This window comes from Corvus cornix, chromosome 6 (genome assembly GCF_000738735.6).
Source record: "Corvus cornix cornix isolate S_Up_H32 chromosome 6, ASM73873v5, whole genome shotgun sequence".
NCBI classification, from domain to species: domain Eukaryota; kingdom Metazoa; phylum Chordata; class Aves; order Passeriformes; family Corvidae; genus Corvus; species Corvus cornix.
Genome location: NC_046336.1, coordinates 7,440,220 through 7,455,132, shown reverse-complemented (window position 1 = coordinate 7,455,132; position 14,913 = coordinate 7,440,220). Strand labels below are relative to the sequence as shown.

Genomic DNA, 14,913 nt, shown 5'->3' with positions numbered 1-14,913 from the left:
ATGCTATATAACTGGATTTGAACTGAATTTCTGTAGGATATTTTATCTCTCTGAAAATAGTTATATATCTTATCAATAAGAAAGCTATTTCTCCAGCTCTTATCATGTACGCGTCAGCAGCATCAGTACATCACATTCAGTTTAAATTTCCCCTGGTGCCCTGGGTGGTCACTGAAGAGGAGCAATTGCCTCTGAAGTTCATGGAAGTTAAGGAGCTGAGACGCTGCTGTGCTGCAGCTCTGGCTGCAAGTCCTGGCTCTGGAGCCAGTTGCCATAGCCTGGCTGCAGCTGCACAGCTTAGGAGAAGCCTCTAGGACAGACAGCACAGCTCTGGTTCCCCTCTGTGGAGCTGTGGAAATGTGATAATTATTTTATGCTTAAGGATGCTTTGGGAGTTTGTTTTTGCTTTGGGTGTTTGGTTTTTTCCCTCGTTGTTGTTTTTGAGTTCTTTTTGAGTTCATCTGAAGAGTTAGTAGTGTTTCAGGGCCGTGCATGTTAGGGGGGGACATCCTTGGGAACACTTCCTGCAGTCAGTTATCCCTCTCATGGGTGCTCAGCTGTTGGCTTGGGGAGGGCCAGATCAAAACCAGGAGAGGGAATCAGCTGTGGCTGAGGGGACAGGGATAAGGAGATCAGTGCTCGGGGTCACTGCCTGGCCCTCCTTTGCTCATGAGTGCAGAGAGACCAGAATTGCTGCCCTCAGTCCTACAGCAGGCACCGACTTCAGGCAGGTGACTGAAGTTGTTTGTTGAAGAGTCTGGTCACTCTGGGTTTATTATATGACCGGTGTCTTCAGAAAGTAGCACACTCTCATTAAGAACTATAATAAGTACTTCTTATTTGCATGTATTTGTGTTGCTAGTACTGAAACTCATGCTATTTGAATAAATATTCTCACTGCATTTTTATTAAAACTATACTGTGTTTAATGGGAATGTTTGGTTTTGTCTTTTTTTTTCCCCCTGCAGCTGTGACTCTGAAAATAGGTATCTTGGAAATCCACTTAGGGGAACATGCTACTGTGAGTATTTGTAATTTTAATGCTGCATACTGAAATGTTGATTACATATGATATGATGATTTCATTTCCTTGGAAAAACAAAATAAGTTTCTGGAGATTTTCAAAAATTAAGCACATTGATATTTTGACTGAAAAATAAAATGCCCCGCTGGGCTTCACTTACTTTGTCCACAAGAACACAAATTAAAGTCTACTAGAAGTTGATTCCTTATATGTAGCTTAGAGGGACTGACCAAGCCATGGGGTTATTCTCTGTATCTCATCATATGTGAATGAAAGGAATAGTAATTGTGTCAATGCTTTAAAGACAGAATTTGTGGTGGAGAAATGCAAACAGTATAAACAGCACTATTCCCTGGGACATTCTGAGTGGTTTAGCCAGTCTGCCTCCCAGGGACATGAGACACAGCTGCTCTCCACAGTATCATAAAAGGAGGCTGTGTGTTGTCTCCATGTTCTTAATGTTGTAGAAAAGGTGCCTCTGGCAAGTTTACTCTGAAGTGTTGCAGTTTTGATAGTAATAGTGAAGGACCTGAAGGGATGAGAATGCTTATTACCCATGTGTAGAAATCCCTTAGTGAGCTGTGCCAATTTTACTATGCCAATATCAAGTTCAATAGTAATTTTAATCATCATAAAAACAGATGGGATGTTGGAGAACACTGTTTTAACTTCTGTGACTTTTGCAAGTACCTGCTCTTTGTCAGACAATTGGATCCATTTGTCTGTTGTTTCTAACATCATCCCTACATCAGACTTGCATTTATACATAAGGACATATGTCTGAACATAACTTATAATATCCCTTCTGATTTTTGGCCTTGTTTCTTAGCATTTCATTTTACAACATACACAAAAGCTTTATTTTAGAGTCTCTTTAAGGCATCATTTACCTAATAAAGGAATGTTTATTTTCTTTGCTAATCTGTCTTTCTTACCTTAAATGGTTTGCATCTGCAAGGTATGTTTTACAGAACAAAATAGTAAATTACTTACTATATTACAGATAGTGACATATCTCTAGGCCTAAAACATTTATTCCCTTGCCAGCTATTAAAAAACATTGGTGTGGGGTTTTAAAATTCTTTTCTTTCAGACAATATAAGTTCAAATGTAATACTTGAAGCTGGAACATAAATTTTAAATGTTGTAGACCAAGTTGAAAATACTCCTAAAACTGTCTTAAAGTTGCTCTTGATCAATAAATTCAGTTCCATTTGTTGGTTTTTTTGCATAAGAAAAGTGTCTTACTTTAAAACAGACATATCAGTATTTAGAAGAATAAATTTTTGTAAGTCTATAATAATTAAGTAAATACTTTTTTTAGGTTTACAGTGAGTACATGAGAAGTTCCTGCTTTGAAGACAGTGCTATATAGGCTGTTTTGGATATGTGTGTCAATGTTTGTTTTGTCCTTTAAAAATAAATGTTATTAAATTTAAGAGATTGAAAAGAAATGACAGTAATGAGATTTGTAGACCTCAGGCACCTCCATGAAAAACCTTATTTTTTTGCTATCATGTTTCAGGCTGAGTCTATAAATCATGTTGGAGACAAATTGTGCTATATTCAAGATGCCCTTTCACCTTTAACTCACTACTGTTATTTGTCTTCTGTCAGATTTCAAAATATTTTAAAGATCGTGTTGTTTTGAAATGATAAATTTTCTTTTAATACTTACAGTCATTTAAAGTATCACATATAAACAATTCTCAGAGTTATTTTATTGTAGTAATAGGGAGCTTGCACTAATAAAAAATAACGGAAATCTTTATTTCCACATCATAATGGGAAATAATCTGTTAAACTGTGGATAACTGACTGACCTAAGATTTCAATGACAATTTCTTACCAGCACAGTCCATTTCCTGCTAAATCATGTATTAAAAATATATATACATCATGAAGAGATGCTCCAATTTCTTATCTATATAAGGATTCTAAAATATGGCTGTACCATGTTTCAGTTTTTTACAAGACAGGCATTTGGATTGTATGTTTTCTGTGCTTATTTCACTCCTCATTAAGAAACTTTCTCTTCAGACACTTGCATTGTCACTTTACTTTTCCTTGGAGTGAAGACTCTCCTTATTTTTTACAACACATGAATATTCTTGCCCTGGAGAGGGGAAAAATAAATTGTATGTACTTATGAGCAGCGTAAGATTGTGAGAAATAAAAGTTCTAGGGACATCGGTTTCTATAACTTAGAATCAAAATCAGTGAATACAGATAATAATTTGCTGTGTGGTTAGGGTCTTCTTCAGGAAAACTTTTAGTTTAGCCATGTTCAAAATGACCAGTTTTAAGCACTTAAATTCTGCCTTTTTTTCCCACTTGTGTAAACAATGCCCTAAATTGGAATGTCTGGACAAATTTTGTGTGATACTGGATGACCTCAATTTCTCTTTAGCAGCAGGATGTGGATTGAGGAATGCTTGTTGCCTTAGAGGAACTTCCTCCAACTTGTGATATTGTGAATATTCACTGCTCTATAAAAGTTCAGCTGGTTTCATCTCCTTCAGCTCTCCACCCACCTTACCTAGTTCTTGCCTAGTCCTCTGCTCCCTCTTGCCTGTCCTCAAGCCTAGGAAGGGGGAACAGTGTTGGTCTAGGTACTGGTATTGACATCAATAGACTGTTTAAGAGAGTAAATGAAAACAGAGTTTGCCACTGGGAGAGCATGGGTTGTTTTAGTCTCCTCCTTATTTGTTTCCTTTCGTAGTGATGTAGGAGAGTAAACAATATTAATGCTGCACATGGATGGTGTTGTGACTGAAGCAATCTTTGCACAGATAAAAACACAGGAAGATTACAGATGGGTCTGGCATGATCGAAAAGAATGAGATTTATATAGGAGGTAACACACTGAAACATTGCAAGGACTTAATCTAAATACAGATACTATGCCAAAAGGATAAACAGAGCAGTAAAGCCATCAAATCCTAGAGATCAGAGGAAGAGTGTGTTAAACATCAGATTTCATTCTCATATGGCATTTCCAAACATGGCACAGGAGTAGTTTTTCTGCTTTCAATTATGAAAACTTAATAGAAATAGAGTAAGAAATGTGTAATGTGGCATGCTGTAGTGTATTATCCAGATTGTGTGAAAAGCATAGTACATGGATTTTTAAAAATTATTTTAATATCATTGTGTGACTGAATTGTGTTATTGAAAACACACAACTTCTTTGAGAGTAGGAAAATAAGAACAGGCCTCATAGATATAGAAATTAGAAAAGTACTAAATGTATAAGAATGTTTGAGCAGCTGCATGATGATCTACCTGTTCTAGCACCCTGTTGTCAGTAGTGGCTGAATGCCAGGGGAAGAGAATAACAAATGGACAAACATACAGTGGTGATTCTCTCTTTACATCCAACAATTTGCAGCTTAGAACTTCATGAGAGGAAGGATTTCTTGAGCTAGAAGTGTTTAATGTGCTGTTGCTTAGGAATATCAGAAGCAATCTTATGAAAGATTTCTTATACGTAATAAAAACAACATTAATGAAAAAGAAAGCTTTGTGATTTTAGAAGCTACAGTTTTGTTTGCCCATGTAAATACCTTTGTTAGCTGAGGGTAAGTCTGCTTCTCTATATTTCTGGTAGGAAGACTCTATCCCTAGGCCTTTCTGTTGGGGGCCAATCCTGCTGTGAATGATTGGAAGCCGATTCAATCCATATAAATGAATCCTGAGTGGAGGCCAGAGATGGTTGTGCAGCTGACTTATGCATGTACACAAACCATAAATATAACATTTTGTCGTGATGCATTTGTATTGGCTGTTGTTTTTGCTCCTTGGTGTCTGGGCCAGCGTGATGTATGGCAGTGACACCTCGATAGCAAAGTGTGCATCCAAATGGCTGGATTAGCTCTTCACACATCAGCATTAGGGATACATTGCTGTCAGAATCAGAGCTCCTGGGTGCAAGGGAACACGCAGGAAAACCAGATGGTTTTAGACAGATTGGGAGGAATCACTGGGACAAATGCCACTTCTGTGATCTTCAGTTGGGTTGTATGCAGATACAAAGCTTTAAATCATAAATGGAGAAGTGGTTAATCCAGGGTTCCAGAGAAAATGAAAGTCTAAATTTACAATTCATGATGTGTTACAATACAAGGTTTGAATTACAGGCTTGCTAAACATCACTTGTTTTGAGAGGATGTGATACTTTCCATAATAAACCTCTCTTAGATAGCCATATTTCTAAGGTCAAAAACTTCCCAAAATGTCTGGCTTATGTACATTATTTTGAGTTCCTGTGCAACATATCAAACAAGAAGTACATCTGATTCTAATACTGCTACATGCAGAAGCATGAAAGCTTACAACAAATCAGTCCAGTGAGTTTAAATCACATTGTTTGCCTGCATATAGTTAGAATTTCCATGAGCTGAGCACTCAAGATTTGCCCATTTGACCACTAAGAAAATTCCTAGGTAAGACAATGAACTTGAGAAAATGCACATGGATTTACAAACCTTAGTTTTTTATTCCCTTTTATCATAAAAAAAAAATTGTTTAGAAGCATTTTTGATTATTTCTGGGTACCACCATTAACAGTGAAGAGAGGGAACAAATATCTTCTCCATTTTTTCCTGCTGACTGGTTGCTCTTTTAAAAAAGGCAGCAATAGTGAGTTACAGGGCATCATACTCTAGAGTGGGAAACTTTCAGGCATTCCAGAAGATTTCCTCAGCAATGCACAGCCAGAATGTAGTTACAATGCAATAAAATTGCAATAAATGAACAATTTTAATTAATCTAGTGCTCCATCTTTGGGCTGGACAGACAGTTTTGTGGGCCTGTGACTATCTGTGAACTCAAAGAAAAATCAGGTGAAGCTTGCCTTTTGCATTTTATATATATATATATATATATATATATGTATATGTATATATGTATGTATATGTATATACATATATATGCATTTTAGATCCAGTGTAACACTCTGGAGTTTCCCTTGCTGCAGAGCAGGCCTGCTTTTAGAGATTAGAACCTGACCTTTGAGAAGGATTAGAGAAGGGTCACGAGGGATGGGTCATTTGCGAAGAGAATTAAACTGGGGAGGGACTGAATGACTTGCGGCTTTCTGCGGAATTAAAACCTATTTATTGATCATATGCCTCTGATCCAGATATTTGTTGGATTTACAGCCTTTAAAAAAGGCCTGAATATCTGTGTATAAAAAGGTTGAAAGAATGGACAAATTTTATTTTAACTGTTTTCTAGGTGTTTCCTTCCAGAGCTCGTCCTAATTTTTCTCTTACCTCAGTGTTTTATGAAATGTCATTTGTGGATGGCTTCACGTAGTGACTGATCAGCCACTCTCAAATGTTCCTCTGGGATGAAGCATGCAAGGAAGGAAGGTGGTGGGCCGATCTGCAGAAGCCTTAGGGTTCAGGAGTACACATTGCACTGGCACCTCTGAGTTTTCTAGTCAACCTCCTGGATATATAGGGAGGAAATACAAAGCCAGAGAACAATTTGCAAAGTTTAGTTGCTATGTATGAAAAACCCCAACATTATTACTCACAGGAAAACAATAGTCATAGTTTTTTTGTTGGTCTGTTTCCTTATTTTTTTAAAATTCTTAATGGCTAAATTTTATTAGTTGCTCTTTCTCAAAGTAAACCACAGGAAAAAAATATGTGATCTACTAAACATTTTGCAAAGACTTTTTTGGGATTGACCTGAATAATTGGTTTATGGCTTTGCTATGCCATTCTAAACTCTGAGCCATAAAATCATTATAGCTTATAAGATTGTTGCTTCTTTCCTTGGTATAAATACAGACAGGATAGCAATAAGCAATTCCCTCAGTATGTCAGCAGCTCACAAAGATGAAGAATGATACTTTCATGTGCAAAATTGGTGAGAAACTATGAAATGTACATTCAGTAAAAACTCTCAAGATAATATCTGGTGTCTGTGCAGGGAGCTGGGGACAAAGAAGCAAATTTTGCTTCTGGCTGAAGAGCCTCGTAAGGATTCTAGTCTGGTCCTGAAGCTGAATTAGCCCCACTGCTGCTGACACACCAGGATTTCAAAAAGGGAAAAATAAAGAAAAGTGCTGGTCCTTACCTATTCTCCATACAATTTGTTGTAGTAAATTCGTATTTTAGTTTAAAACTTTTAACCCATATTGTTATGCATTGTATGTGGTGCCTGGAAAAAACCCCTCAAGCACTTATTTCTTTTATCTGCTTTATTTAAAATTTGTCTTACTTGCTAAAAATTAAGAAGTTAAGAATTTTAATTACTTTTTCATATCTGGTCTTTGGACTAAAGACTTTGTTAGTCCTGATTCCTTTTTTTTTTTTTTAGAAATATGAGCCCAATATTGTCTCAGAGCAAAAGGATCAGATAATACATCCTTATTTATGTTGTCAGAATGCAGTCTAGGCTTATTAGACCTATTGACATGGTCTGATAGTTCATGCCACCTGTTTTCCTTATTATTGGAATGTATGTTTTTTTCTTTTTTTTTCTGGACTTATTCATATGAAAGTTCTAATATAAGCCAATTTTTAGTAAAGTTATTATGTTACAAATGTTATCACTTAATAAAAAGGATAATTAAAATTGTTAAAAGAAATCTCATTAAATACTATGCCAAATTTGATTTTGTGGTCAAGCTACCTTGTGATAACATGGCAAAATGAAGGGGTGCAGAAACCTTGATCATCCTCTTCACAGAAGAGTGGACATAAGCAGACAAAAGCAACCTCTGTGGAAGGAATTGTTCTTGGGGCACATGGAGGATGTCAGTGATTGAATCACGAACCCAGACTGGCAGGGAATCTGAATCACTTACTCAAAGGAATGAGCTGGTTTTATACACTTTTCCAAGGCACAGTATTTCCTTATGTGATAATCTTCACTATCCTGTGTTGCCACATGAGCAACACCCTTTCTCGATGTCCTTCTATGGGGTGGTCACTCGCTGTTCACTGTCCCTCAGGCAGCTCCCGGCAGGCTCCTCTCTGTAGGGCTCTGCCCTGTGACACCTCCTTCCCCCAGGGTCCGGTGGAGACAAGCCTCTGTGTGCTGCCATGTGCTCCTTTGTGCTGCCATGTGCCTCTGCAGGCAGGTTTTACAGCTCACAACCCGATTCTCTCTTATAATTCCCCATAGCGGGATGGGTCTGGAATGAGCCTTGGCTCTGATTGCACTCCGTTTGTGAGTGGAACACTGGGATCGACCACAAATCACTTCTTGGGCTGCTTGGAAATTTATTTTGTGAATGCAATCTTTCTGCTGCTTTTCCCCATCATTCTCCAGCTGTTGTGTCCCATGTAGGGTGCCACCAGTGAAGAGCTGTTGCCTTGGGTCCCAGGCAGGGGATCTCAGCAGGATGTAGCTCCGAGCCTGTTCCAAGGTGGGCCTGTCTTCAGTGCTCAGGTGGCAGGACTGCCCACCAAAGACACTGCACAGAGCTGCACTGGACCACAGCCACGATGGCTTCTTTGCTTGTCATACTAAACCAACGTGATACTGTTTTTCTTTTTTTTTTTCCCTTTTATTTTTCCCCCTTAAAATAATTTTCAGGTTTTTCCTTTTACAATTTCTGTGAGATTTTCAGATCTCACAGCAGGAGAACACAACTACAAGATGGTTGTGTGCTAGTCAAAAAATACAAATATGGCTTAATAGCTGTTAAAACATGTAATGCAACCTGTCAGCAAGATGATGTGGTGTGATTTTGAAGCACTCGGAATGTGTGTAGGCAAACATGCATGTTTATGGACTTAGAACATGACCTCTTTTATCAGTAAAATTGTAAAGAAAGAATTGTCAAGTAAATGTGTACTAGAGGTACCATAAAGCACTAGGTGGCAGACTTGTTATACTTAGAGAAAAATTAAACTCAAGAACATTCCAAGGAGAGTGTTTCAGAAGATAAATAGCAAGTAGCACTATAAGTAAAACTGTTAGCAGGGATTTTCCAGATATTTAAAAATTATGTTGAAACTTAAAGGGCATAAACAATAAATTTTAGCTCTTGAAAACATGTTTGCTTCAGCCGAGTTGGGAGATGTGTACCAGCAGCTGCCAGCTTCGCTACTGATTTGAACAATTCCTGTTTCCTTTTGGGACAACATTAATTTAAACTAAATACATATTGTAATTGTACAACTGTCATGCTTGACTTAAAATAATGAGTTCCACCAATTATATCTAACACTGATTGACTTTGATACCGACTGAAAAAGCTCTATATTACTTATAAATACAGTAACAGTAATGACTGACATTGTCTTTTGAATATATGGATTTAGACAAAAAATTTCTATTTAAAGTGAAATCTTCTTAATGTTTAAAGAGTCTAGTGGAACAGATTATAGTTTAAATCAGACAATTCTAGGATGGTTTGAGAGAATATTAGCCCCAGCAAACCTACCAACTCCGAACTTATAAAGAGCAGCAGACAAACAGTGTCTTTGCCCTGAGCTAAAATAACTGCACAAACCAATTGTCGCCTCCCAGAGAATTAAAACAATAACCACACCAAGAATCTGAAGCTCCTAATAAAGTACTATGGTCTCACCCCAGGCTCTGCATACTCATTTGCCAGATGCTGGGTTGGCTTGCAGCTTTGTTGAGCAGGCTAAAAAAATAGATTTGCTGCCTATCACTTTCAGCTTCTACTTTGAGTTGGAGAATTTTTCCATGTATGTATTTATTTCTCATTTTTTTAATTTTTTTTTTTTAATATTGTGGATTTTCTTTGCTTAAAAAGCCCTAATTTAATTTTGAAATGAAGATTATTTGCTTTCTCTGGTAGCTTCTGTTAATATATCTTTATTTACTGACTGGCATTCTCCTATAGATACTATTTAACACCTTTTGCCAAAGTAGACAGGGTCAATTTAGTGATTATTCATGTAGATGTGCTCCCCTATCTCAAAGAAATAGAACCGATTAACCCTGGAGAAACTAACTTTCTAACTGCTACGAAGAAGAAAAAACATACCTTATATTGCATGCAGATAAAAGTCTGAATTAGGGGACTGTTCCACAGGTGCCATAATTATTTTTTGTATTATGTTTGTAACATTTTTCTTGCAATGTAATACATAGTATTACAGAAAAATAGCTATTAGTATGAAGTATGAGTAGTTATAGAACTTGATGAGGCGAGGGTGGGTGAGACCTCATTCAGAAGACATCCTTTGCTTTGCAGAGGACTTTAGCCCATGTGTGAAGCAGTGTTTTAAACAAGAAGAAAACCAGTGCAAGTATCTACAAATACACATCATTTCATTTTGTCAGTATATTGAGATTGGGTTCACAGGGATGGATACTTTCTGAATCCTTGTTCTGTGTATTCAGTGTGCTCTGTGTGAGTGGTTTCTGCACATGTCCCAGGAGACAGGAGCTGTCACTCCTCAGACACCTTGGAGGCCTTGGAGCTCCTCAAGACTGGAGCTGTAAGAAACAAACGCCAGAGGAAAGGATCCCTCAGAGTCCCTTTGCTTTACCTGCCTACAGTGAAGGGAAAACACTTGTGGTGCTTTTGCAGTTGCATTGCTTCCCAAGCTGACTTCCCAGGGAAAAGAGAATTCTTGATCTGTGGGACTTCAAGGGAAGATCTATAGTGAAATCTTGAACCAGTTTAAATAGAAAAAAACACACCCTGAATTCAGTTAGCGTCTTGTTGTGTGTTAGAGAATTTGTGTTGGTTCCTTTGACTGGGAGTTCTTGGTCAAACCAGTGCATTATTCCATGTCAGCTGGGGTGCTTTTCTCCACTGGCAAACATGAAGCACTGGAGGATAGTTGAGCCTCTTCTATTAATGCAGATGTCCTGTATTATGAGTTCCACTGTTCAGCTGTGGGTCCTGTACCACCTAATCCTGGCACATGTGTTTGTACAGTTGAGAGAGTAGTTGAGGTGTTTTCAGCTTTAGAATTAGTGTTGTGAAGCCCTTAGAGAGTATTTGAGGGACTCTTGTAGGATCATTTAGGTAAATTGAGGGTCATTTCTATCTCAAGAGGATGATAAAACGTTGGATTATATAAACTTGAGGAGAACTTAAACTGGGTTAAATGTGGACATTGTCAAATTCAACTTTCTGACTCGGTAACTCGGCTCCATTTCAGCGTATTTCAAAGTAGCCTATGAGCCCTTGATATTAATTTATTGTCACTTTTTCTTAGCTTGAATTGTGAATATTATTTTAAAATATGTTCCAGAAATATAACCCATTGACAGCAAAGTGTAATTCGGTAGTCACTTGATATAAAGGGTAATGCTGACATGAAATGGAAGAGCAAACTGTGTGAGGTCAAAAAGCGGCAGTGTACACTACAAAATAGATACAATAGCAAACTAGACATTAAGGCAAAGTTGAAAAATGTATCTGTCAAAGAGTATGAAGATACACTGGTAAAGAAGTAATATATATGTATTTGATTTGTCTTTTTATGTTATGGGGAAATAAATGTACTTTACTGTGTTAGCCCCTTAAGGAAATGCCACGGCCATCAGTATAATTTTGTAAAAATGACAAGCTGTGCAAAATGTGGGAAGAAAAGTCTTAAAAGGGCAACAATATCGCTCTTTTTTTTCATCAATGATATGAGAATTTTAGATTTCGACTTCTGTTGAGTAGAAATACATACTGCTCCTGTAAATGTTTTTGAAAATGTGGCCAGACAGATTTTAAAGTGTTAGAGCCTTTCCTGGTGCTCGGAACGGCTGATGAAAGAGAACACGAAGAGGTCATTGCTAGAATGAGCAGCAGAATAAATGGTGGAGAGAGAAAAATGAAAACATTCTAAGGAAGGCAGTGTATAAGTACATCATGCAAATGTGTCACTTCATGTCTGTTGGCAAGGATTGCCTACCACAGTCTCTGGTCTGTGAAGGTCAGTTGTAGATGATACGAACAATCACTGCTTTTCAAATACCAAGAGCAAACAGACTGTCAGTATTTGCTACAGTTTGCTGTTCCTTTTTACATGCTAATTCAGATCTCAGAGAAGCTGTGTCAAAAAGTTTGTACTTGATATCTAGCAAAAAGTAATGGTATGTCTCAATTGGCCTGTATTAAGCTAATCATCTGAAAAAAGCTCCCCCAAACCAGAACAGTAAAAGAAGAGATTTATTCTATTTGCACATTTTGGTTTGCAGTACTTTCTTTTCATGGCCAAAAAAAAAAAAAAAAAAAAGTCATGAATTAATGAAAGCACAGCTGTATTTATTTCCTGGTTTTTAGAAAAAAGTAACACTAGGAAAGTATAATATTTCTTTTAATGTCTGGCAACTGTTTCAGGTGCAAATTGAGTTTCCAAGTCACCTTCAGGAAGGAGTCAGTGAGCCCTGCCGTGGTGGTCAATGTTCCCTCTCTGAGGCAAAGAATAAATCTGCTCTGAAGGATGGGTGACTGCACTGGGGTTGAGGAAAACAGCCTTTGGGGCTCCATTTTTCCTTCCTCTGTTATTTCAATTTGCTTATTTTAACCAAAGTGTTTATTATTTTATGTACCCGACTGCTGGTCCTATAAATCAAATTTGTAGCAAGTGGGGGAATGTTTATTTTTTCTGGAGTTTTTTACTCTATATTTTTTTCTGTACTAGGGTTGAGATATTTCCTCCTATCTGTTTTAAAGGCTGTGTAAAATGGATTAGGCAATATTACAGATATTTCATTTGGGAATGTTTGGAATTTTAATATTCCATCAATATTTTTTGCTGAATTAGCACTCAGTTCTTAGCATGAACAATGTTATTGTTGAGCAAGAATGTTATTATTGAAATGAACTTTTTTTTAAAATTTTACTCTAAAAATACCTGATGATGTTTTGAAGAAAAAAGTGCTTGTGTTACATCTTTTTTTAAAAGTTGTAGTGCAAAAATTTTTTGCATGGAGATGTAGCATATTATATTTATTACAGTACAGGTACCTGTTGCAACTTGTGACTTTAAAACAGAGGACACTGCTCAGTGAGGTATATGACATAATTTCTGTCCAGTATGAAGTGCAATTTTCCTGAAAGTGGTCTGGATTTATTTCCTATGAGTGATTTTACTTCTCAGAACTAACAGTTTAACATGGTTTGAGAAACAGGATAGAATACAGCAAAGTGGAAACATCTCAACTTCAAGTTACATTGTGCAGCTTGTACAAGTCATGGGGAGTCAGGCAACATGGGGTATGTTCTGACATTTGGGCTGTAGATTTAGGGTTTCTTAAGCAAAGTTCAACTAAATAATGAGAAAAGGGAAGGAAGAGAATTTTGAAAATGTTGAGATATTGCAGGAGCACCTATTTATGTGTGTATATTTATAGACAATTTATGAAGTGCCTGTTCTGTCTCCTTGGAAGGCCTGAGTAACAAAAGGTTGCTTCTTGAATTGTTAACATCTGTGTTTGGTAATTTGAGAAGCAGGATAAAAGGTCTGCTAATAAAGATGCAGAAGTTATTGTCTGATTAACTTCTGGCTCTTCCCAATTTATTGCAAAGCTTGAGCATATACATGTGTAAAAGCATAAACAATTTAAAAACTGCAATTATACTTTCGCCATGCCCATATTTTCAGCATTGATCCATGTATAAGTGGAAGCTTTTCAAAAATTATTTCTATAAGGCAATGAAGTAGTTTTTTAGGGATTATACAATAAACTGAAAGTTATAAGAGCAAGATTTAAAATAGCATGAAAATCTGATTGCTTTCATTTACTACTTTCATAGACAAGAAACATCCCTCTTTGGCAATAATACATGAGCTCAAACAATAATTTAACATTGTTTTCTCTTAGATGTGCCACTTCTGTTGTCAGAACAAGCAGATCAGAGATCTCTTCAGTGTGTAGAGACTATATAATGAAAGCAATAAATTAGAATCAGTTTAGTGAGTATTGATGCTGGTATATTGAAAAATGTTGCTGCATATTAGAGTTGTAATATTAATACGAGTATTACAAAGGTGGTGATGCATTTAGAGCACTATGAAAAAAATTCATGGAGAGAGAAATTTGAATTTCTTCCATAATAATTTTAATGAGATTTTTTTTTTCTTGGTTTTTTGTTTGTATTTTTTCCTCCCTTCTTCTAACACTTCAAGAATACTACAAGAGTTAAGGGATTACAAAGACTGTCCAATGTGACAAAACATAAGTACATTTATTGAATACTCCTTACTATCAAGTAATAGCACACTGTTGACAATACTGTGCTGTGAGTTCTGAAATGTTCCATCACTGGAAACATCTGGACCTCTTCCTACAACTGATGTTTAAATACCTGCTAATTGGTGCACTCATTCTTCTTTGTTGCTGCTTCTTTTGCTAATACTTTGCTCATAATTTTCTAGCCATGATTGCTTTCCACACTTTGTTTATAGACCATGTTCTTGAGCAGAGCTGGAAAAGGGTCTGCAGCTGTTCACAGTAAACCCATCAGTTGGTTCGGCATTTTCAGTTAAGGGTTTGATGAAATATCTAGGAAAAATAATGATATTTGGCTGTGGTCTGTGGTTTAAAAACTTTAGGAGCATCATCCTGAGATTGCATGCTTAAAAGGCTCCAGGTAACTCTATCGGTACCTCAGTCTTTATATCTCAGCAACAAATCCAGCTTTGTTTACCATAACATTTTCATACCGACACTTTTACTTCTGTGACAGTTGTGGCGAGATGTGTCTCACCTAACTAGCCTTGTAAAACTTATGTGTCCACACTTAATGAACCTTCTTGGTCTTTGTATTTTCAGTAAAGAGAATCAAGGGTTACCCTTCTGAACATGGTGCATTTCTGTCATCCACTGAAAGTTTTAGTCAATACAGAGTGGGCTGAGACAATTGGTGAAATTTAGCTGAATAAAATTCTTATACAGATCAGATTTTTCTGGCCCTCCTTTAGGATCAAGGCTGACAA

General features: G+C 36.9%; 1 protein-coding gene across 4 annotated transcripts in view; it reads left to right on the top strand.

Moving 5' to 3' along the window:
- The window catches only part of ATRNL1 (attractin like 1), a 440,327-nt gene that overhangs the window by 159,959 nt on the left and 265,455 nt on the right, over positions 1–14,913 (top strand). For all 4 annotated transcript variants that reach the window (XR_005602196.1, XM_039554022.1, XM_010412925.4 and 1 more), the window contains exon 21: positions 969–1,021. Coding sequence is in view for 3 of the 4 variants with exons in the window: in XM_039554022.1 (XP_039409956.1) it covers positions 969–1,021 (53 nt within the window). In the remaining variant the exon portion in view is untranslated. The remainder of the gene's footprint in view (positions 1–968; positions 1,022–14,913) is intronic.